The following is a 25,051-nucleotide window of genomic DNA, read 5'->3' on the forward strand; positions in this document are numbered from 1 at the left end:
TCAAAAATTTACAAAAGGATACAAGTGTACATGAATTCACCAGCACCTGGCAGATGTTTTTCACTGAATTTTGGCCACTGTGTTCAGGCACCAGGCCCCGTTACCTGATGAATATTCCACATCTCTGACTATGGGTGTCAATTCCTGGCTGAACTGGAAAGAACACGAGCCAGAACAGTTTGCAAGGACATCATTCACCATCACCACCACCTGCAGACAGAGCAGAGAGTTACCTTAAAGTTGGTAAGGGAACAGAGGTGTTTTCTAGAGCCACAACTGACTGATAGATGCTGGTAGCCACCCTGAGGTACCAAGAAAACTCAGTGCCAGAACAAGGTACAAACAGAGAGATCTTCAACCTGCTGCAGTCTCACTGCAAATTTAATTGCAAATTTAAATAGCAGATTGCTAGGGCTCATCCAGGGCACAGCTTTGGATGCTGCATCTCCAGCCTACCTCCCACCATCCTGGGACCCACACCTCTTCAAACTCCTGTTCTTCCAGTCACCCATTGAAGACTGTTCTTCCCCCAGTTCTTCTCACTTTGCCTTGGGAATAAATTTATTATGTCTAAAGCACCATGGAAGACTAATTAAAGTAAAACCTACAATGTGTCTTCTCAACATGCTGCCCTCATTTTTTTTTTTTTTGCCCCTTGTTGTTAAAGCCGAAGGAAAAATACTGTGCTGTGACCTTGACTATCTAAAAGAGATATCAAGAAATATCCCTCCTGAGATCTTGATATTTTTGAAGAGTCAACTGGCAAAAGATAGGGCATAAAAGAGCCCTTCTTTATCCCTCTCCAGGTGTTAAGGGTGTGCCTGCAAAAAGCAAAGCACCTGTCCCAAAGAAATGCAAGGAGCACAGATTTGCAAAGTAGTCTGCCTAGACAGAGAGATGATAATTAGAGGGACATTTTTACACTGCCAGGATAAAGCTTCAAAAATATCAGAAAATCTGTTTGTTGCTGCTGGTGTTGTTTCACTTGGGCTGTTTGAGGGTTTGTGCAGCACAGAAGGAAAAGATGCCATAGGTGGCTGAGTCACTGGAAGAAGAGCAATTCTCATGGCTAGGAACCAGGCTCATGAAAAAGGCAGGGTGACTTGGCCCCAGATGTTGCACAGCTGGGCTTGTAGCACATCCAGCATCACCCTGTTATGGCCACAGTGCCTGTGAGTCTGCTGGAAACAAAGGCAGCCACAGCCACTGTTCTGCAACATCTGAGAGCAGACTTGGGAACACATTTGTCCATCCAGCAGACTGGAATGATTCCTCATTCTGCCTGAAGATCTCCTGTTTCTCTCTTCCCTCCTAGGGAATTGAGATCCAGAGAGGTTCAGGACTTGCCAAACTCACAGATGAGTATCCCAGCCACCAACTCATTTACTTTGCCCATCAGTGTCACAGAGTGTTGCAGGTCAATTTTGTAATTCCCAATTTGGTATCCAGCACCACAGGACCCACCAAGGGTGAGAGTTCAGAGATTTTCATTCCTTGGTCACTGCTTCCAAACAAAAAAAGATATTGTCTTCCATGACCCATAATCTCCATTCTACCTACCTGCAACAGCTCTTGGAGGAAAGTCCTGCTCCACACACCAGGCAGCAGAGTATGAGAAATTTGTGGCAAAGAACATCAAATTCCTGAAAGGATTTATTGGCAGAACAAGGTACCCAAATACCTGTGAGACTCCTGGAGCTACACAACCCTGCTGAATCAGTGACTAGTGAGAGAGCACATCAACTCACCTGTGTTTGGTTATGGGGGGTGGCAAGCATGTCCCCAAATATTGGTCCAATAAACACACCCCCATCATAAACCACACGAGTAGAAACAGTTGGCTTCAGGCCAGTAAGGTTTTCAGCAGAGACCTGGAAAAGATCAAGGAATTTTAGTTTCTCATCCTTTTCTGTCCTGTGATTTTAAATTAAAACAGAATCCTTACAAGCAATAACTCCTGGAAACTTCTCACCCTTCTTCCATTAATCATATCTGTACCTCTAAATGTTCATTACTCAAGGTTTCACAACACCTCCCTGTTCCCACCTTCATCTTGCAGTCAAAGAGATGGCAAAGGAGTGCAAGAATCAGGGTGGTAAATAAACTTCTAATTCCCACTCATATAATTTGGATTTAGGCTGTGAAAGATCTTCTCAAAGACATGACTTTAGATGAAACAAGGGCCTGTGCAAGAGCTGAAGATGCAGCTCAAACTTTTTTCACTCTCCAGGCCAACATCTTGGGCTCTAGAATTTGTTGAAAATGACATCACACTTTTAGGAGCTGAATATCCAAGAAATAGTGTTTCCTTTTGAGGTAGGAATCATCTCAGTCGGAGTCCCTACTCAAAAAGACCCTTCTGCTTGAAGCAAAACTAACATGACAAATCTTGGGATGGGAGAGTGTAAAGTGAAATTCCAACCTGAGACCTATGAGAACCAGATACAAAACCAGACAAAACAGTTTTCAGAAAAATACCTTCTTGGCAAATAAATGATGCCACAAATCTGTGATGACCTCCAGTTACTGTACTGAAACATTAATGTAGATATAATTAGGAAAGATTTCATTTCAATATACCAGCCCCTTTGCTGTGCAAAAATTACACTCAGATCTCCTGGTTTTAAATCACAGACTCCATATAATGTCTTCTCCTAAAACTGGGGGAGTTTAATAATTTAATTTGCTTAAGGTGCTGCTCCAAATAGGAAGATTGCCTAAATTTCCATGGTGTCTTCATAAAGACAACCCCTGTAAGAGAGAATCAGCCAAGACCAAAGACATCAAATGGGGAGATTAGTAAAAGAAATTACTGTACACTGATAACATTGGGCAAGTCCCCAGCTGTTTTTTCCCAAGTCAGTGTCCAGACACTTTCATAGCACGAGCTGGAGTCTCTGGTCACGGTGAAGTCACTGGTGTTGAAGAAGGGAGCTGTAAAATTGTCCACATTGTCCTGCAAAAGCCTGTGGAGCTGGTGGGCAGAGATGTGCACTGAAACACCTGCAAAAGATGTAAGGGAGCAGTGGATGTCTCCATTTCCAGGAGAGCAGATCTGCCTGCTTATAGGAAAGGAAGGGGTTTCATTATGAGTGTGAGGCTGTCATGCTTCAAACCTCTGCTGCCAAAAGAGTGACATTTATTGGACCCTAAACACAAAAAAAACATAGAATTATAGAATAGAATCATAGAAGGATTTGGGCTGGAAAGGACTTTAAAGGTCATCTAATCCCAGCAATGAACCCTAGACCAGGTTGCTCAAAGCCCCATCCAACCTGACTTCAAATGGTTCCAGGGTTGGGGCATCCACCACCTCTCTGGGCAACCCCTGCCACTGTTTCCCCAACATAAAATATTTCTTCCCTATGTCCAATCTAAAGATCATCCACACTATTTAATAACACTCAGTGCCATGGTTTAGTTGAGGTGTCAGGGAACAGGTTGGACTCGATCTTGAAGGTCTCTTCCAACATTTTGTGATTCTGTGAACAATCAACCTGGCCTTGAGCATACCCAGGTATGGGGCAGCCAAAATTTCTCTGGCAATTAATTCTTCCCTTGGCTTCCTGCTCAGGAAATCCAGGCCCTGACCTGTATCTTCCCTTACCTGGTATCACGGTGTTGGCCAAGTGGATGTGGAAGGTTCCTCCAAGAGGTGGGGATGACTTCTGCAGCCTCTGGATGGTGAGGCTGACTCTCACGTCCTCCGTGGACACGTTCAGGTGTCCATATTCCTTAGAGCCCTCCCCAAGCACTGCACCTCTGTGGGACAGAGAGGGGGTCACAGGAAGGCATCAGCAGTGGAGACCCTCACTACTGACACCCCCAAGTCAACCAACACCTCAGGGACACCTATGGGAACAACACTCCTGAAGGATTGAAGGGGAAGATGCCCAGACCTCAAAAAAACCCTGGATATTCCCAACTTCTTATCACTCTCTAAAACTTCCTCAAAAGTGGTTGCAGTCAGGTGGGGTTGATCACTTTGTCCGGATCGCAGCTGACAGAACTAGAGGACACAGCCTTCAGCTGTGCCAAGGGAAATATAGGTTGGATATTAGGGAAAAGATTTTAAGGAAAGGGTGATAAAGTACTGGAATGGCCTGCCCAGGGAGGTGGGGGAGTCCCCATCCCTGGATGTGTTTAAGAAAAGACTGGATATAGCACTCAGTGCCATGGTTTAGTTGAGGTGTGGGGCTGGGTTGAATATGATGATCCTGAAGGTCTCCTCCAACCCAGTGATTTTGTGAATTATGCAGGCAATGCATACAGCAAAAAAATATGGAAAATAACCTTTTTAAATTTATGATAGAAGAAATAATTTATACACCATCAAGCACCAGGTGCATACCAGTGGTGTTTAGAAACACCACTACTGGCATTTCTAAAGGACCAGCTCAGTGCAGCCTGGACAGCACCTGCCACAGCAAAGCAAAAAATATTTCCTGCTTCACACTGTGATCTCCTCAAGTCCATGAAAATCTCAAGTCCCCTGAATTATAGTGAGGTTTCATATTGTACAATCATTTAGGTTGGAAAAGACCCCTAAGATTGAGCCCAATCCTTAACCCAGCATTACCAGGTCCCTCATTAAACCATGCCCCCAAACACCACCACATCTGTATTGGAGTCCTTCAAGTTCACAAAAGTCCATTTCTAAAAGTTAAAATGCTGTTCTCCTTTGCCACTAGAATTCTCGTGTTTCAAAGGAAAAGGAGCCTCTCTGTGGTACAACAATGCCACCGTGTGTTAAATGTCTGGATAACAAGTGGCTTCTGCAGAGAAAATTTCCACAAAACAAAACCAATAGGATCGCCGAGCCCTTTGTACAGCTGGTATAAGATTTTAGCCAATATTTCTGCTCTGACAGGAGTAGGAATTGTTTTGGATTAAACCACAGCCCGTGTTCAGCGAAGAGAAAGAGACAGGTTTATTTTGAAAATGTCCAAGGACAATGCTCAGCTCACCCATTTTTAAAGCTTGTACTGATTCCTGCTTTTCTCTGATACTTCCTCAGTGGGATGGAAAAGTCCACCTGTGCCTAATACCTTTTGTATCCTGGTGAGAGGTATTGTGATTAAACTGCCTCTTAATCCTTTTTGGTTTTTTAGCTAAACAGGCGGAGCTTCTTAAATCCTCCTCTTCTAGGTATTTTCCTCAACTCTATAGTGATATTTATGGCTTTTTCCCCATTTTTTTCTAAATTTATTTAAAAAATACAGCCATCAGTGTTATTTGCAGCATTCCAGTGTCAATCTTCAGGCTCCACACAGGAGTAAAAATTTTCCCGCTTCCTATAAGTTACACCTCTAGTTATTCATCTCAACCACCACAAACATCCCCCTGTAGTCTCATTCCTGCCCTTACCCTTGGTGGTTTATGTTAAGATACTAGATCTGACTCAGCTGGATACAATCCAACTTTTACAGGACTTATTTTCTGCCAGTACAAACCTTTAATGTTAAAGTCTCTGATCTGGTTATAGCCCATGGCTCCAATTCCTGTCATTGCTGGGAGAAACAGAAACCTCATCTCAGCAAACAAGGACACCCAAAGTGGACTTCCAGTGCCTAATGTGGTGCCATTAACAGTGGTGTTGCACCTAACTGGTGTCATTAACAGTGTTTTGGAGACACCTCTGGATGATCTTCATCCACTGTTCCAGAAGGGCTTCCTTCCAATTCCACACCACACTTTGGTGACCCACAGATATCTGACACCCCAAGTTATCTCAAATTTCTTCAGCCCCTCTTGTTTCCAGCAGCTGAACCCAGCTCCAGGTACATTGGGGGAACTGTAAGAGGAGCTACATGGTATTGAGATGAGCTGCTCACTGTCCCTACCTTGGAGAGAGAAGGGGCAGACTGGAACCACAGCCAGACACCTCCCAGGACACGTTGTAGGAGGGAGGAGACCCCACCACAGACACTGCTTCAATGATCCTCCCCTCTGGCCACTGGGGTTTGGGGCCTCTCTGAGAAACTGAAAGAAAAAACATAAACATCCATTAGAGCAAGGAGAGCAGAGGGGGCTGTGCCCAGGGTATTGTCATTTCATAGCTGGAAACACCTGCTTGGGTTTGTTTTGTGTTTTTTTGTTTTAATTTATATTTAATAGAATCATTAAGGTTGGAAAAGGCCTCTAAGTTCACAGAGTTTAAGTATTGTGCAGCACTGCCCAGTCCACCACTAACCCATGTCTCCAAGTGCCACATCTACACATTTTTGAACCTTTCAAAGGATGGTGATTTCACCACAGCCTGTTCCATTTGTAGAACCACATTTTCAAATAAACCAAGAATATTGATATTTTAGCAATTCCTTCTCCAAAAAAAAAAATATATATATACATATATATATTTTTTTTTTTTTTTTTTTGTTCCTGTGGTGTAATTTCCCATTGAAAAAGCTTCATCCATCTTTATTACTATAGATTTAACAGAATATCCTGGGGGGAAAAAAAAAACAAAAACAAAAGAGATGCCTTTACCAATCACAGCTCTGTCAGCAATGATGAGCTCATCAAGATAAAATGATCCAGGTGTTTCTTTTTGCAGCACGGGGCTCTGCAAGTCTATCTGATGCACAAATACTGGGGAATTGGCTGGGAGGTCCTGGAGAAGCACAGAGAGATTCCCACAGCTCTTCCAGAGGTTGGTGCAGGTAAATGTCCAGCTGGAAGACAACAAGGTTGGGACAATAAACAAATTTGAGGTGATTGTGAAGATTCCAGGTAATATCAGGCACTGGTTTTGTTACTACTGATATTTAGCACAAGCCACATCCTCAGTGGTTTGTGATTACTCACCATGTCCTTGTTGGGTTCCTCAGAGTGAGAAATGAGGATTTAGATCTCTGCTTATATTTTCCCCTCTGAATCACTAGAGTGGGATATGGGAATGACTACATTTGCCTTATTTTTGGCAAAATACCACAACAGCATCAGTGACGTCAATGGAGGTCAATCCAAAATTCAAACCCTCAGCTCTCTTCATGTTTTTACACTCCTGATCTTTTTAAGTCTGCCTGCCTTAAGCTTTATGTCTGCTACCAAATGTTTTCTACTCATGGAATTTTAAGTGACTAAAGAAATCAAAGTCTACACCAATTTTCAAAGCTTTCAAAGGGTGGAGTAAATAAACAAGCAATTCTCTCTCTTACTGCAGGAAATCGACCAGGAAAGAAACTGGGGAATTTATGTTCTCAATAATCTTCAAGTACAGCTATGTGTCACTGAGGTGAGATAGTGCATGTAGCAAGAAACATGGAAATTTACTCATTAAATCCTCCAAAAAAGGATGGAAACACTTTCCAGCAATGCCTCTGTAGGAGCAGAGCTTTTGTCAGAATACTCCAAGTGACAAATTGTTCTATATAAATAAGAGCTTGCCTCATTTTTCGCACTGCACCTTCTCATGAAAAATGAAATCTCTGATAACTGTAATTGTCTGGATACCTTTTAGAGTCAGTTTCATTGAAGTCCCACTGGCAGGTGAGGTTTCTCCTCACTGGGCATGAAGAGACATTGGTGTAGGACACTGAGAGGTAGAGGATGTTGCTCATATGTCCTTTATGTGCAAAACACCCCTGCAAAGATGGGGGAAGGATTTTCACAAATCAAAACACAGGTAATTTATATATAATGTACATGGAAGATAAAGGAAGATATTCTATTTCGATTCTGGTTTAACACTGGGTTGTTTGGCCTCAAGAGGAAAAGATTCTGGGGAGACCTTAAAGCCTCTCCCAGTGCCTAAAGGGGCTCCAAGAGAGCTGGAGAGGGAATAAAAGGTGTAAAAGACAATTTTGGCACCCAGGTGTGCCACAACATGGCATCAAACTGACCCCTGGGGCTTCCCTGAAGTTTTGGGTTTATTTCATTTCAAAAGTAGGAGAAGATGAGCAGAAAAGCGAGCAATGGATCACCAAACAATAAAGGATTTTCTCCTTTTGTCAGGAAATGATTGTCCTTGTCCCTTCCACCTTTCTCCAACACCATCCCACTTCTTCCTTTCCCACAGCAGGCAGCTGTGTTAAACAATATTTACATCTCAGAGATCCAAAACCACTCTCAAACAAAATAAAAGATGCTCTGCTCTGCGCCAAGACATGATGCTTGATATATTTAGGGGAGTTGTAAGCTGACCAGAGGACTTTATCTTGTTTATTAGGCTCTGAACATTCAGTGTCCGGTGCAAGCTGCTCATGAAGAGCAGCCACTCACATGTGGGTATTTAGTAAGGTCATATCTTGGCAGTGTTGATGGGGAAGTTTTCACCAGCTGGCTTGGTCTGTGGATGCTGAACCTCCCACAGAAAGGCTCTGTCCCACTGACAATGTGTCCTGTGGTGATGATGTTCTTCATATCTGACAAATAAAAAAGAAAAGAAAATGAGACATTTCAAAGTGATTCACAAGGCACCAGTGCAGTCAGGATTCATGAAAATGCAACTGGGTATCCAGAAATTGTCAAACAGTCCTACTTTGATAATTCTCCTGCCAGAGTTCAAGTGTCTGTACAACATTCTAAGGCACAGATTCCTGGGGCCGTCCTGTACAGGCCCAGGAGTAGGATTTGAGGATTCTTGTGGGTCCCTTCCAACTCTGATATCCTATGATTATTATATTGATGACAATGATTATTATATTGATCATATTGTTTTTAATGCATACACACAACGAATAGATGATAAACATGAATATGTACTTATACCCATTAAAAGTGTAAATTTCCTACCAGTAAAAGTTTAAAGCACACTTATGTCACAGACATCTTTTGTGACAAATCCTTTCTTTAGGATTTTTCCTCCTTCTGAGAAGCTGTGGCCTCAGCAACAAAATGTAAACAATGGTTATCTGCTGCTGTGGAATGTAACAGGTGGATCCGTGATTGGTCTCGGGTAGATGTTTAGATTTACTGACCACTCACGGCAGATCTGGGTCTCACTCTCTGTTGAGACACAGCCCTTTGTTATTCATTCTTTTCTATTCTTAGCTTAGGTAGCCTTCTGAGAACTTTCTATTCTTTTAGCATAGTCATAATGTAATATATATCATAAAATAATAAATCAAGCCTTCTGAACATGAAGTCAACATTCTCGTCTCTCTCTTCACCCTGAAAATCCTTGTGACCACTGTGACACACTTATGTCATAAAAGCTGATCCATCCTCACAATAAATACTGTTTATTTACCACAGAAGTTCTCTACCTTCTTTCTCAAAGCCACAGTGAAAGAGGATTTTAGCAGAAGTTGGCTCAGTTTCACATCCTACTGAAAGGAGTTCTTCTATTGCTTCTTGCACCTTTAGAATAAATTAAGAAAGTGGGAAGCAGTCAGTTACAATCATTTCAGCAGAGACTTCAACACACACTTCATTTTTCATCAGCCAGGGATCAGTGGCACAGCAGCTCTGAACAAGCAGGCAGCCAAATATTAAGAGAATAAAAAGGTTAAATAATAATATAACAAAATTTATCTCAACATAGTGTAAATTTTTATGTTTACATAAAAGTTTTCAGGGGTGTGAGACATCCTCAGTCAAATGAGTGTCATGGAGACATCACTCAGGGTCACTTTAATGTTGACAAATTCCCAATCAAGACATCAAGAGCCTCAGGGCTGCTGAAGAAGCCAGAGCCATACAACACCCATCTGGCCTTAGAGAAGAAACCCAAGGATCTGGATCAATGAAAGTCCAAGATATCTGGATGTTGTGATAAGCTTAGAATAAACCTGGGAGTCAATGCTCAAGAAAAAAAAATCCCACACTAAGACATTCTCAGTAAAGAAAAAAAAAATCTAAAAAAATTTTTAAAAATCACCTGTACATCACATAAATTTTATCTCAGCTTCTGGGCCAAATCTTAACTTCTATCAAGCACCAGAGCTCCACCAATTCCCAGCAGAGGACCCTTGCCTGTGTTTAATGATACCTACCTGTTGAGCTGTAGCATTTGTGGGGATCATTTTCAGTGTGTTGTTCCAGGAGATACTGAAATAACCTGTACCAGACACAGTCAACGTCTGGGAGAAAAAAGAGAAGCAAATCAAGAAATGAAAACAAATGCAAACTGCATGAGATACACACACTTCAAACCTGGAATCTTCTACTGAGCAGGATTTTACAGCCAGCACTTTGCCTTTTATAGTCTCTGTGAACCAGGGATCCCTTCCAAGAGTCAGGGATCCCTGCCCTTGTCCTACAAGGAACAGGGTTCTTACACTAACAGGAGAACAAGGGATACATGACCTGTGCAGCTGCAAATGGTCCTTAAAGCTCCTGTCCTTCAGAAGTTTAACCTTTAGGGAAAAATTCCCTCATTCCTAAGTGCTTACACACACCCACTCATGTATGTAAAAACCACAGACAACTTCAGCTCACGATGCTCTTCTCATCAGCTGTCTCAGGAGGTTGTAAACAAGATGGAAGCACACATTTTTTTTCACATCTGGCACCACCAAGGCAGCTGCAGGCAGCACTGACCTGCAGTTCTGGGAGGTGCAAGGCTCGAGCCCGAATTTCGTGCCGCTCAGTGTAGTAGCTGTTCACCACATGGGGGTCCAGCCACGTGTTGTGAATCTGGACTCCAACTCTCATCCCCTTGCTGGGTGTCTTGGCATGATGCAGTGCTTCCAGGTAGTACCTTGAGCCAGCAGTTAGCTCAAATTTCTGGGATTTTGGCTGCCAAAGTTCACTCCAGTTCTTCGCCCAGTTCTCAGACCACTCTGAATTGCCAGCAGGGAGAGAGGCAATTCTCACCTGTGTGCAGAGCAACCAAATCACTCAATCACAGAATGGTTGGGGATGGAAGGAACATCAAAAACAATCTCATTCCACCCCCTGCTATGGGCAGAGACACCTTCCACCACCCCAGGTTGCTCCAAGCCCTGTCCAGCCTGGCCTTGGACAATTCCAGGGATTCAGGGGCAGCCACAGCTTCACTGGGCACCCTGTGCCAGGGCCTCCTCACACTCACAGGGAAGAATTTCTTCCTCATATCCAATATAAACCAAATCTCTTTCAGTTTGAAGCCATTAAACCGGTTTGTAACATTTCTCCATTCCCAAATAACATTACTCCAATGCCACAGCTGCAAAATTAAAAAAACAAACAGCATGTTTGTGTTTATAACTGATAGCCATGGGTTGATGGCTCACAAAATTCCTTCCTATTATACAGGGAAAAGCCACAATCTCAAAAAATTTTGGTTTAAGGTTCAATACCTTAAAGAAGATAATTCCTCTGGCTTGTTCTAGCACTGATAACAGTTCCCCAAATAACTTTTCATGGATGGCTTCAGTTCAGACAGAAATGTGCTGAACTAAAAACAAAAAAAAATATCTTCTGGAAAAGACAATCAGTTACTCAGGTTGAAAGAGTGATTTCTTTTTTATGAGCTAAATAATGGACAGGGCCAATGTAAAATATAAAAAATAATCACACAGCTTTGACTCTGCAATAGATTCATAAAAGACAATAAACCAATCCACACTGGGGAAATTCCCACTTATTATCACCCTAATTAAAACCCCTTCCATACCTATTTTTAATTTTCATTTCTCTCATTTTTTCTACCAATAGCAATACCTTTTGGTTTGGATCCTGGGACAAACTTAAGTAGAGAGATGCCTGACCATCTGCCTGAATCCAGAATGTGTAATTGTTGGTCTGAGGAGCCACAAAAAACCCACGGAGTCTGGAGCTGAGCAAAAACAGAATATCCATAACATACAAAAGAGTTACAGCAAAAAAAATCCCAAAACAACAAATCATCCCCACACCCCACCTTTACATGTACACTGAGTAACAAGAAAAGGTCTTTAAACCATTTTAACAAAACAAACCTTGTTATTTTAAAGCTGAAGTAACCTCAAAGTGACCCAATTTCACATTAAATGTCAATTATGCTTTACAAAAGTTTCAAAAAGGAAAGAAAAAAACAGCTCCATGAAACTAAGTATGATTTTGTTGGTGGCTACTTCTGTGCATTTCTTCTCAAACCAGATCTTAAGCCTGAACATGCAGAAAAAGCCAAAACCAGAATGCTCTGAATCAAACAACAAAAACAGAGAATTGGTAGAAAAATGTAAGAATTCATGCACATTGCACAGTTTTTCAAGGTCATATCAGAAGTTGCAATGGGAACCAACACAGTTGAGCAATTTATTTATTTGTATTAGCTCCACCTTGGCTGCCAATGTCGGCTGAGAATCTGCCCCTCCACATCTGGCCAGAGCTCCAGCCCAAAACAGCCTCAAACTGGAGCTCCTTCTACTTCCAGAGCAAAATTTTTGGTGGTATTTCAGCATATCTAGGCCAGGTAGAGCAGAAACACTGAAGGAAAGCAAAAGGAGGAAAAAATAAAGCACTTCACTGCATATTTTAAGCTTCAAAAGGACCTTGGAGCAAAGGGTTTGCTTTGATTTATAGGAGCTATGCAGTGAGGCTGTGCTATAAAGAGCTGTCAGGTGTTTTTGCTCCACCTTACACTGCTAAAGGTGATTGCCATGGCTTCTTCTCTTTTTAAGATCACTGAGTACCTGAAGGACTCCTTTGCCCCAGACAGAAACCTTACTGGGGAGCTGGCATTAGGTACAAACTGCCATCTGTATCCAGGACCTGCTTCTGTCAGATCAGAGGCATCATCCCAGACTTCAAAGAGAAGCCCTCTGTTTCCTAGAAAGTTAAAACAAAAGTATGCTCAGCAGCAGCCAGCAGAAATCCCAGAGCACATGCTGGAATCAGTGCTGTAGGAGGCAGGCCAGAGAGAAAATTTTAATAATAAATTGGTTCTGTTTGTGGGGTGGTTTGCAGTCTAAGGCAGAACACAGATCTCGCCATGGGGAATTTGTTTTACCTTGAAACCCTCCAACAGAAATAACAAAACTCTGCAGAGAGAACAACAACCAACCTGCTCATGTGTCTGCTCTTGCAGGAAAAGGCACTGAGACAACCCACAGTCAAAGTTAAGCCTCATTTTATGCATTAAAATCTCCCACTCAAGGAGTGCTCAGCTCAGGGAGTGTCTCCAGAAGCCTCTGCAGTAACTCCAGTTCAGCCATCTTCCTCTAAATATTTTCCATGCCTTTTTTCCCTAATTTTCCACAGCCATACATACCAGTCTGACCTTCCTCCCACCATCTCCTGTCTGCTCCTGGTGGGCTGAGCTCCCCACCTTGGTTTTCCTGGCTACAGAATCACAGAATGGTTTGGAAGGGACCATTCGAGTTGATCCAGCCCAACCTTCTGCCATGAGCAGGGACATCTCCAACAAGAGCACGTTGCTCAGAGCTGCACCCAAAGTGGCCTTGAATGTTTCCAGGGATGGAACATCCACCACATTTCTGGGCAAACTGTGCCATGGCCTTCCTCACCTCATTGTAAAAAATACCTTCCTTAGAAACAATTTAAATAGACCCCCTTCTAATTTTAAAACATCACCCCCTGTCCTGTTACTAATAAAAGTCTATTCCCATGTTCTTTACATCCCTGTGTTTCTGAAATCCCCCTCTAGACACTGGATGGGGCTCTCAGGTCTCCCTGAAGCCTTCTTTTCACCAGGCTGGATAACCCCAGCTCTCTCTCAGTCTTTCCTCATAGCAGAGATGCTCCAGCCCTTGGATTATTCGTAGCCCCCTTCCCTACCACCCAAAATTGATGTTGAAGTGCTTTGGAAAGCCTCGTTTCATTATTGCATTCATCACCAAAGCGTTTCTGCCCTGCGTTTCTGTGTGTGTTTGCTTATCTGGAGCTCCAGGAACAGCTCACCTGGCTGGGGAGCTCCAAATCTCCTGCCCTCACCAACAGCCTCAGTGGTGCATCTGATTTCCCGGGGAGAGACGTGCTTGACTTTACAGGGAACACCTGCCAGCAGGGAAAGGAGACAAAAGTGCTGTGAGAGGCTTGGAGACACAGCTGAGCTGCAGCACAAACACATCTCAGAGTCATGGAGTGGTTTGGGTAGGAGGGGACCTTACAAGTATGCAGTTACATGTACCTTTCTATGGGCAGGGACACCTTCCACTAGACCAGGCTGCTCTGTTGGAGCTCCTTTAGGAACTGCAAAGTGCTCCAAGGTCTCCTCAGAGCTTTATTTTCTCCAGTTTGAACAGCCCCATCTCTCTCAGCCTTTCCTTATAGCAGAGGTGTTCTATCCCTCTAATCAGTTTTGTGTCCCTCCTCTCGATTCAGTCCAACAGGTCCATGATTTTCCTGTACTGAGGACCCTGCATGTGATACTCTGGGTGGGATCTCACCAGAGCAGAGAGGCAGAATCCCCTCCCATCCACCTTATTCCTAATTTCTTACGAACCTTTAGCTTGTTCCTAAAAGGCATTCAACATTTTGCCACAAGCCTGGGCTGGTACTACCAACAAGCAGAAGAGTTCATGCCCACAGTCAGAATAACTGGAGCTTCCTGGAGGTGTGCAGTGGTTTTGGTTTGCTAATTTGAGAAATTTCTTTTGGTTAATGTATTAATGAGTGCGGTGGGTTTAGTGTTGGTTAATTACTAGTGTGTTTATTCGGATGCATTTACTCATTTCCTGCTGTGAGGCAGGACTAGGAGAAAGATGAAGTAGTTTTAAAACTTTAAAAGAGTATAAAAAGAATTTTATCAATAGTAACTAAAAGAAAAAGTATTAAGAATTAAAACAAGACCTTTAGGATATTTCTCCTCCCCTACAACCTCTTTCTTCTTAATGACAATGTAAAGAAAAAACTCTAAAATTTTAGTTAGTTTGCTACTTATGGAATAGTTTTTCTTTAGTTTATTTAATAAGAGAAATCTCTCTTGTTAATGTTACAGAGACTTTTCTACAAGAAAATGGTTTTCTTGTGTCTCTCTTTACAAATAGCAGCTCACCAGGGAAGTATGTAATCATGAACTTCTTTCTCATTTTTCTATAAGCTTTTCTCACAACTGTGTTTATGGGCTGTATTAACTTATGGGGTATTGTTTTAAAGATGAATTGTTTAAGGGTAAAGGTTCTTATTATCTATTTGTATCACTTCTGTAAATGCCTCCTATGCAAAACAAGCATGAGGACAAGGTGAGTCCTACAATTCCCACATTGGCATCCCTGAACACCTCTTGGGTTTTGCAGTCAGGGCCAAACTGTATTTAAAAAAAAATAAAATTCACATTATTTGCTCTGCTCCTACCTGCAACAGTGACCTGCACGGGCTCCTCAAAGAAATCCCCAGTGATAATGAGCTCAGGGCCTCCTGCCAGGCTCCCTCTGACTGGGAACACAGAGAAAATCTCTGCAGGGGAAGGAAAGAGGGATCTGAGCACAAGCCTTGCAGAGATTAATCCCAGCCCTGTTTCTGGGAAAGCCTGAAGTGCACTTGCACTGCTTCTAGCCAGAGCAGGCTCCTGTGAATGAAACCAGTGTGAAAAATGCATGTATTTTATGATTGGCTTTTCACAATTATTCAAATGAATATAATATGTGTTGTGTTAGAAAGTTATGCTGTATTAATTCTCTTAAGTAGTGTGTTAAATATAGTTTTAGGTTATAAAAATGTTAAAATAGAAACTATGCTATGTAGGATACTTTTTTTAAAGAAAGAACTCACAGTGAGATAGCAGCCACAGGACACCTGAATCTTTCAGAGAAAAAAAATTTATTGCTCCATTATCAGAAGAAACGAACTTCTTCCTGCCTTGAGGCACTGTTAGGATTCAGAGGAAGAAGCTGAGGATGACCAGACAGAATCCTGTGTTTGAATGGAATTTATGCATCATGTATGAAGTGTATGAATATGCAACAGGCTGTTGTATTTAAAGGTTAATCCTTTGTTGATGGGTGTCCTTTTTCAGGCTTGTGCTACCCAGAAAAGGTACCCAGATGTCCTTAACTCTTTGTGTCTCTTGTCTCATATTGTCCTAATTCAAAATGTCCAAATTATTATTACTCTAATTGTATTAATATTTTTATAACCATTTTATTACTATTAAACTCTTGAAATTTTAAAAACAAGTGACTGGCATTTTTCAAACTAGTTTCTCACCGATCCCCTTTTTTGGCAGCCTCTGGGATGACACCAGGAATGAGCAGCATGGATCATTTGGCCACATGGCAAGGGGGACACTGCAATGCTTGGGCTGTTATTTAGTAGGGGCTGCCTCTGTCATGCTCAGATTGCAAACTGCTCTGTTCTGTGCTATTGAGGTTCTCTGGGAGAAAAAGGGGGAAAAGAAAGGCAGAATTAAAACTGTTTTAATCCTCTTGATCTTCTCCGACTCACATCTCAACTTAGTCCTTAGGTCTAAATGTTACCACTCTTTCCAATAATCCCTCAGACTTCAGGGAAAAATGGAGGGAGCAGAAAATCTGAGTGTCCACTTCACAGCCATGGGATCCTTTCAGGACTTTATCTATTCCAAGTGTTCCCATTCCACAGGAAAACTATTTTTCTTTTCATGACAATTACCCACTTTGACTCATATTGGAGTTTAACCACCCAGTCCTATTTGTATTGCTCTGAAAAAAAGAAGTCTAATAATAAGAAGATAGGGGGTTTTGGTCTATACTTGCATCTTTTTTGTTATTTCATCTGGTATTTAAACAATAATTTTACAATATTGGCTACTGACTAGCACAGGACAGATCTGGATAGATCTGGCAGATCTTTCTGCTATGCTCTGCCCACAGCCAACTTCATGCATGGTTATTTCATTTTACTCTGCTTTAACTTGTAAATAAAGACATAAAATTAGCCTTTTTAACAAAGAATTGTATACAATACAGCTTGAAACATCTCATGCAGGTTATTTTTAATGTACCTTTAATAATGTTTTATAACTAATGGTGCAGTACCCTGCCATTCAGCACTTATCCAGAACTCAATTCTTGGAGTAGCTGAACATCACATCCTCCCTGTATCTAGTGTGGGAGTTCTCATCCTGAGGTCTGCATTTCTAAAATTTCAACCTCAAAAATACAGAGTGATTTAAGGGGGAAAAGTTTCCCTATGAGCAACACCTCAACTCTGCAACTGATCTGACAGGACAAGGAACAGCATACACATAAATCTGGTTGGTTTTTGCTTATAAAGCCCATGCCAGGGAAGTGGAACAGCAAAATGAGGACAAAACAGGATTATATCCCTGGGAAAAGCAACAGTGAGAGGTGTTTTCCTAGATCACACTGGGACTGAGGGAGGACAGTGCCAGTGAGGTGGATCAGGGAATACCTGGGTGAGTCTGGTACAGGAAAAGCTCCTGTTTGGCACTGATGAGCCAAGCACCTTTGTGCACTGCTGACCTGCAAGAGAGAAAATGCCTGAGAGATCCTGGGCCATGTAAATAAAAGCAAACCTTCATTTGGCAGGGCTGGACACTCACTCTCCAGAGGAACAGTGGAACATTTCTGCAAGTTCCAACAGCTCCTTTCACCAGCACATTGATTCATGAGACCCCATTAAAAGGTTTAAACACTTTATTAGAAGTACTAGCACATTGTAAAGTATGTTCTGACACAGTCAGAACCTGTTTTCACCTCCTTTTATGGTTAAATTCCTTCCCATGTGGATGAATAGTTAAAAGCAAGGTGAAAGGTTTTAGTTCAGCTGGATTTAACAGATCACAGAATGGTTTGGGTGGGAAAGGATGTTAAAGAACATCCAGTTCCACCCCCTGCCATTGGCAGGGACACCTCCCACTGTCCCAGGTTGCTCCAAGCCCCATCCACCCTGGCCTTGGACACTTGCAGGGATCCAGGGGCAGCCACAGCTTCTCTGGGCACCTGTGCCAGGGCCTCCCCACCCTCACAGGGAAGGATTTCTCTCTAATATCCAATCTGAATCCATCCTCCTTCAGCCATTCCCCCTTGTCCAAGATAAGGTATCTCATGTTTTGGTCATTGAAGGTAAAGTATAAAACACAAAAGTGGAAATACTTTGGGGACAAACATTCTCCCATGTCATTCCAAATCTGACAACCATATCCTCAAGATAACAAACCTCATTTCTGAGCAATGAAACACATGATAAGGTAAAAGCATAATTCACTCATCCTGGACTCAAATGCAGCTCTATTCCCATGCAAAACCAGAGGAAAAGAGAGAAAAGTTTCTTTTACTCACTTTCCTTTGTTAAACACTGAGAAGCTGACATTGTGGGACCCTGGGGGAGAGAAAAGTGACAATGCTTTCAGGCAGAAGTGTGAAGTAAATCCTACCAAACCTTGTCCAGGTTCTCTATGCCCAATTCTCCCTTCCTTGTACTTTCCTTACAACAGTAAGGAAAACCTATTTTACATATTTAACTCACAATATCTTTCCCAAATAGGAAGGCTGGGGCTCAAAGCCTCCACAAGATATTAGAAGCTTCTTCAGGGTGCTTGGATTGAGGAAAAATGAAAGGGATCCCACCTGCTACTGGAGACTGTGACTAGAACAGAACACCTGATTTATTCCTCTAATAAAGCACTAAAGGGAAGGGACATCACAGACAAGAAGGATTAAAGCAGGGAACTCAGCAAGGACCCCCAAATCCCACTGCTGGCTGTCAGCAATGCCCACATCACATCCTGGTTTCCCTTCATGTCCTCCCAGGCTGTGCAGGGGACACAAACAGGGCAGGGGCTGTGCTGCAAGCCTTGATCTGAAGCTGCTTTTATGGACTCAGCCCTGAGCCACATTCCAGTCTGGAGACAGAGCAAACACTCATGAGAGACACCCTCCTCCCTGCATCCTCTGGAGCTACAGGAATGACAGAAACCCATGGTTTTTAGCCATTTTCACCAACCTATGTGATTCCCTTCCACCCGGCACTGCAGGGTCCCCAGTCCATCCTTCACCTGAACAGGGTAACTGTGGGGAGAGCAAGGACTTCACTGAGCCTTGGGAGCAAAAAATAAGCAAAATATAGTAGAATCAACTACTCAATAGGAGATATGGGTTTATACACCCAAATAGGTTTGCTGTCTTTAGAAACATGACAGTGAAGCAGGTGAGATGGGAGAGGAACAACCCATCTTCCCACTAAAGATCAAGAGTTCAGCAGCTTAGGAGGATGTCTTCCAGCAGCAGTGCTCCAGCATGGCTCCTTTACATCTGTTTCTAGAAGCTGATGCTGTTGGTGGCCTTCAGAACTCTCCCTTGAAATAAAAAACTGAGCAGGGACAAATGCAGGCATAAGGGGAGGGTGAATAGAAGGACAAAAATGTTTCTCCTTTACTTGCTCCTTTGCAGGTTCCTAAAGTGTGAGAATTAGAAATTAAATTAAAACAGATATGCTGGCACTACATCAACCCTCTGGAGCCATGGAATGACAAAATTTGACACAATTCCCACCACTAAATCACATTTATGTTTAAGCATTTGAAGCTGCAGAAAGCCAGCAGCCCTCACCCACCCCATTACAGACCATAACCCCCCAGGCTCTGTCTCCACTTTAAGCCAAAAGAGAAAAGTTTCTCCAAAAGCCACAAATATTTTTGTGCACAAGCTGTGCTGAACCCTTGCACCAACACAAACCCAAAGTAAGCCAGGACTGACGTGGTTCCAGCTCTCCTGTCAGCAAAAGAGCAGATACTGGTCCATCCATCTCCTTCTGAGGTAAGAACAGCTGGCCTGGGCAAAAAATAAACAGGAAAGATATAATGCGATGCAGATGGAAACCTGATCCTGTTAAAATCAGCAGTCTATATTTTCCCAAGGGACAGGAATTTCCCCCTACTTGTATCTAACACTTATTAACCTAGAAAATGGGACATGCCCTAATCTCTCATCTCTACACCTGCAAAGTGCATTCCCCAAATACTGTGGGGGCTGCAGCTCTGTGAGAGTGCAGCAGGGCCCTCTTGGAGACACCTCTGAATGATCCAATCCCTCCTCCCTGAGAGCAAGGCTGAACTCCAGGAGGGCAATACCCACCCACACCTTCCAAACCAGCAGGCAGCACCACCTACAGCAAGTACAATAAAAATATACCTCAGACATTTCTTTATTTCATTGAGGAAAAACACTACAAACAGCTTCCAGCAGAAATCACCCAAACTCCTAATAAAAAATGTAAATATCTGTTCCTTAAAGAATCTGTATGGGACAACTTCCATTGGAGAGGAGGAAGAAGGTGGGAGGAATAAATTCAGAGTAATTGGCAGAGCAAACAAAGGCTGGCAATGATTCTTTGAGAATTAACAGCCAATTAAAGGAAAAAAGGTAACTGAAACCTGTAATGCAAACACTTGGTGATGACCCATCCCTCACTCTGCAGTTTTCTATGGCCCATGTTTCAGAATGCAGTTTTATGAGGTTTTTCCTAAAAGAGTTGGCTTTTATTAGTACAGGTGGCTGATACTGAGAACCTTTCCTTTTAAGGAAGACTGAAAAAAATATCAGTGCTGCCAAATGTTTGTTCAGCATCACTGGACCAGAGCATCCCATACAAAGCATGGAAAAAGGTGCAGAACACACTTGGAAGCACAAAAACCATTCCCTTTTTTTGCTCCAAATCCTGAATCAGCGTGACTGAGTGGCAGACTGCTCTGGTCAAATCCAAGTCCCCACCTGGTACCTATTTCCTAACACACCAAAAATGGGCAAACTATTCATGTGAAGTTACAAAGGGAACCTGTCTGGTATGCTGGGATTTTGAGGCCATTTCCTTTTGGTGAGGCTGAGCTGTAAATGAGTAATCTGGCAGCAGAGCACTGCAGGCACATCCAGCCTGTGCTCAGACAGAGCAGCCTTTCTTCCCTCTCATCAAAGCTTCCAGGGCTCCACCAGAGGCAGGTAAAGCAATAATTGATCCCAAACAAAGGCTGCTGATGTGCACAGTGTAGGGATGGCATGGCAGGAATCTGCGCTGGACTTTCCTTCATGCCAGCAGGGAATTTATTCACTTAGCAAGGGACATTTCCAATCAGCTTGAGAGGTAATTTAAAAAGTGTATCAGTGTTAAATATCTGATGCTTCAATTAAAATCTCTAACTACTGAGAATACACACCTGAAATGATCCTTCAACTGCCAGCAGAGTAACTGTGGATTAATAGTTTATCTTTAAAATACTTACCTGGGCTTAATTCTTCATTGACACAGAAATCATAAATTAACAATTGGTAACATATCCCTGCATATGGAAATACATATGACACACAGCAGGACAAAGTTGATGCTCATTTTGGATTCACTCTGTTTAAAGGGGCTGCTGTCCTAAAATAAGGGTTTTTTTAAACCTAGCTGCTTTTCTCTATTGCATATAACCACAGAAGCAACATTTAGAAAAGTATCAAACCTCTGAGAACAAGAAAACAACTACAGAGTGTTTAAAGCAGTGAACAACAAAGCTTTTTGTCTCAAAATACTTCTCTTTAGTCTTCTGGCTCACCAGAGCATCTGCTTCAAACTAATCCGGTTTTTTTCTTTTTAAAAAAATGCAAATGGAAAGGGGAAAATTTATTTAACTTTTCAACTCTGACATTATTTTAATTAGTTAAATTTTAATTTGCTAGCCAAAAGAAAATCTACAGCAGCCAGCTGCAATTACAGTACAATTCACACTGAGCTGTGATTGACTGTGCTGCCAGTAAACAAACCAACCAGCTTAATGGACCAGTTGCAATTAGATTAACAAAGTTTGCTGGAGCCCAACTCATGAGCTGCAATAAACCACAAAGGAAGTAAATGGCAATTCTGGGCCAACTGGTTGCAATTTATTGCTGTTGAGGAGGCTGATGGAAGAAATGCCAATTTACAGGGACTGCAGCAGATAGCTGAGTGTTCATAATTACCCATCAATATAATCCACATTGAAGTCCAGGGTCTCATATCTGCCAGCAATTGTCTTCCCATGAATCTGAATTAAATTTCCTGTTTAAGAGGAAATGGAAATTGAAGAGAGACTTTTAAAAGCAGAGAACTTATTTGCAGATTTTCTGAGCAAAAGGAAATTAATGGTACAAAAGGAATTAATGGTCTTTATAGATTTTGCAGAGGTTCCTGCACTGAATGTACTCTCAGCTTTTACCATGGCTCAAGATGATTTTGCACTTAAAATTCACTTTTCTCAAAGCACATATCTTTGTTTCCCACCAAAAAACCCCCCAATTCATTCCAGAAAAATGAAATTTTTTTTGCAGATCTGATTTTGCACAGAGTTCACAATTTTTCCTCAACTCTTTTGTTAGCTAAACCCCACTTTCTAAAATGATTCCACAGTAGAACCTCATGAGACAACCAAAATTACATCATTTGTTACACCAGACAGGGTGAAGGTCTAAAGAAGGATCTTGGCATATCTGTGACCAGATTATTCTTCTGCTCTCACTCACACTGGGAGGTGAAACATCCATCCAGCTAACACACAGAAACCTCCATACTGACATCCTAAAGCAAGGCATGAGAATCTAGACCTGAACTACACCTGAACACAATTAGAAATTAGGCATTGATTTAGATTGAGGCACATCTGTGTGACACAATCATCCATGTGACTGTCAGAACTCTTGAGAGACCAAAATCTTTTGTTTAATCTTGACTTTGAGGATCAAACTTTCAATTTTCTCTAAAGAAACCTGGAAATACAGAAATAATAGAAATAGGGGGGAAAAATCTGCCACATTCCAGTTAATTTTTCAGACCAAAATCAGTGAATGACTTCTTGTGTAACTTTAAAGCCTGATCTAAAACCCCAATAAGCAAAAGGTCTATATGGCAGTACAGATTAAAGAAAGTCCCATACCTGGGGTGCCAGATGATGGATGAATTTGGTAAACCACAGGTGTCTGCTCAGTTAAGAACTGCAAAAAGAAATTTGCAGTGACATTTCAGCTATTTCTGCAGCAGTCCAACCCCACCTGATGGTGCACTGCTCACAGCCCAGCCAGCAGCTGCATTTCAGAAATTTATACTCCACATCTGATCTTTGTAGCAGATTCCTGCTCTGGGAAAGGAGTAGGGAGAATTGTTCCCTTCTTACCCCCTCTCCATTCACAGTCTGGATTAGTGATATTTTTACATCATCTTTTGTGCCCAAATTGCCCATCCTGGCTTGATCCAATGTCAGAAGGCACAGTTTAATACAATATCAACTTTCTAAATCATGCTTTAGCTGAAGTTAAAAATTGCATTTTATCTTGGATGGTGACACCATTTATCTTCCCCATAACATATACTTTAGAATAATTCCATCATCACAGATGTGAAATACTTCAGCCACTCTTTGGCAATTTTGTTTGGTACCTTAAAGCAGTGGAGCAAAGACTTTGTCTTGACCCATCTTACAGCAAAACAACAGAGATTTTTTGGGGAAAGGACCAACTTCACCTCTGAGGAAAAAAACCTTGGAAATCATCAAGTCCAACCATTAATCCAACACTGCTAAACCCAGTAAAACATATCCCAAATTTCCACATCTGCATGGTTTTTCAATCCCTCCAAGGCTGGTGACTCCACCACTTCCCTGGTGTTTGACAATCTTTTGAGGAAGAAATTTTCCCCTAATATCCAATCTGAACCTTCCCTGGTGCAACTTAAGGCAATTTTCTCATCCTGTATCTTGTAACCTGGGAGAAGAGGCCAATCACACCTGGCTGCATCCTCCTGTCAGAGTTGTGGAGAGGGAGAAATTCCTCCCTGAGCCCCCTTTACTCCAGGCTGAGCCCCCTGAGCTGCTTCTCATCAGATTTGTGCTCCAGACCCTTCCCCACCCTTTTTGGACATGCTCATCTTCTCCACCCCCTTTATCATCCCCCTCAAGACCTCATTGGCACTTACAGATGCTGCTCACAGCCAAATAAATATCATAAAAATTTAATTTGTTGCATTAATTCAAAGGTACCATTGCATATATCAGTTTTTTTCCTAAGCTTTCCTTGAAGCCCATTCCCTTTCAGAACTCAGCCTTTCCCTTCCCTCCTGGTCATGTTAAAAATGAATGAGCAGCCACAAACTTCCACCAGCAATGGCCACTTCTGGAGAGCAAAGGCACCATCACACCATACTCCAGGCTGCAGAAGATGTGGAGAAAGAAGCCAAAAGCAGCATGAAATTGGGGTTACTGGCTGACAGAGTCTTGTGAGCTGCTCAGACTTGTTGGTGCCTGCAGCAGCTTTTCCAATCTAATGCAGAGGCAAAATTAATTTTAATACATGTAGCTCCCAGGGCCCAGCCCCAAAACAAAGAGACACATCGAGGTTTATTTAGCTTGGAATGTGCCTCATTAACAGCATCCCCTGGTGATTTTTCATCAGCTCTCCAAGCTAGCTGAACCGCCCAATGACTCTTCAGTTTTAATGTGCAATTTACTGAAAGTGCTGGGTTTTTTGCTCAAACGTAGCACAGAGGTGGGATGTGACTGTCAAAAACACCAGGCCTCATCCCAAAGCACACAGTCATGGTTAAGGATTCTGCTCTGTAAGAGATCACAGAATCCCAGAATGGTTTGGGTTGGAAGGGACCTTAAAGATGTTCTCGTTCCACATCCCTGCCATGGGCAGGGACACCTTCCACTGTCCCAGGGTGGCCCAAGCCCCACACAACCTGGCCTGGAGCACTTCCAGGGATGGAGCAGCCACAGTTTCCCTGGGCAACCTTTGCCAGTGCCTCACATTAAAGAGGTTTTTCCAAACTTCCAATCTAAACCCAGTGTCTTTCAGCTTAAAGCCATCCCTCCTGGTTCTGTCTCTAATATGCCCTTGCAAAAAGTCTCTCCCCATCTTTCTTTAGCTTAGGGTGGGAATTGAATGGTCTTAGAGGTCCCTTCCAACCCAAACCATTCCATGATTCCATCCATTTCAATGTATTTCCTGTGACACAATGTTCAAGCTTCACTCCCTTCAATACCTTGAATTCTTTATCCTCATTTCTGCACTTGGTGATTACCTTGAAAGAATAGTTCTCTTTCTCCACCTCAGTCAGGTTGTTAATCACATGTCCTTGAAAGATCACCTCCACGTGGTACAAACCCTCCTGGGGTGAAGACCTCGGTGGAAGAAAATGTGTATTATATTATTTTTATACAAACTGTGTTTAGAAAATGCCAAGTCCTTTACAGAGTCTCCATTCACAGCAAGTCCACTGAGACATCCATAGAGCA

General features: G+C 42.4%; 1 protein-coding gene across 1 annotated transcript in view; it reads right to left on the reverse strand.

Annotated features, from left to right (window-relative positions):
- Window positions 1–25,051, reverse strand: part of PKHD1 (PKHD1 ciliary IPT domain containing fibrocystin/polyductin) — a 240,386-nt gene that overhangs the window by 210,767 nt on the left and 4,568 nt on the right. Inside the window, exons 5-26 of the mRNA XM_059469299.1 lie at window positions 24,838–24,937; window positions 22,697–22,754; window positions 21,747–21,825; window positions 19,509–19,583; window positions 18,757–18,821; window positions 18,093–18,132; window positions 17,203–17,273; window positions 15,166–15,267; window positions 13,771–13,866; window positions 12,543–12,678; window positions 11,590–11,704; window positions 10,486–10,761; window positions 9,939–10,025; window positions 9,210–9,303; window positions 8,224–8,366; window positions 7,456–7,586; window positions 6,490–6,674; window positions 5,844–5,982; window positions 3,608–3,762; window positions 2,819–3,003; window positions 1,749–1,871; window positions 105–210 (exon numbers count right to left, since the gene is read on the reverse strand). Of these exons, the coding sequence (XP_059325282.1) occupies window positions 105–210; window positions 1,749–1,871; window positions 2,819–3,003; window positions 3,608–3,762; window positions 5,844–5,982; window positions 6,490–6,674; window positions 7,456–7,586; window positions 8,224–8,366; window positions 9,210–9,303; window positions 9,939–10,025; window positions 10,486–10,761; window positions 11,590–11,704; window positions 12,543–12,678; window positions 13,771–13,866; window positions 15,166–15,267; window positions 17,203–17,273; window positions 18,093–18,132; window positions 18,757–18,821; window positions 19,509–19,583; window positions 21,747–21,825; window positions 22,697–22,754; window positions 24,838–24,937 (2,561 nt within the window). The remainder of the gene's footprint in view (window positions 1–104; window positions 211–1,748; window positions 1,872–2,818; window positions 3,004–3,607; window positions 3,763–5,843; window positions 5,983–6,489; window positions 6,675–7,455; window positions 7,587–8,223; window positions 8,367–9,209; window positions 9,304–9,938; window positions 10,026–10,485; window positions 10,762–11,589; window positions 11,705–12,542; window positions 12,679–13,770; window positions 13,867–15,165; window positions 15,268–17,202; window positions 17,274–18,092; window positions 18,133–18,756; window positions 18,822–19,508; window positions 19,584–21,746; window positions 21,826–22,696; window positions 22,755–24,837; window positions 24,938–25,051) is intronic.

The sequence above is a fragment of the Ammospiza nelsoni genome, chromosome 3 (genome assembly GCF_027579445.1).
Source record: "Ammospiza nelsoni isolate bAmmNel1 chromosome 3, bAmmNel1.pri, whole genome shotgun sequence".
In the NCBI taxonomy this organism is placed as follows: Eukaryota; Metazoa; Chordata; class Aves; order Passeriformes; family Passerellidae; genus Ammospiza; species Ammospiza nelsoni.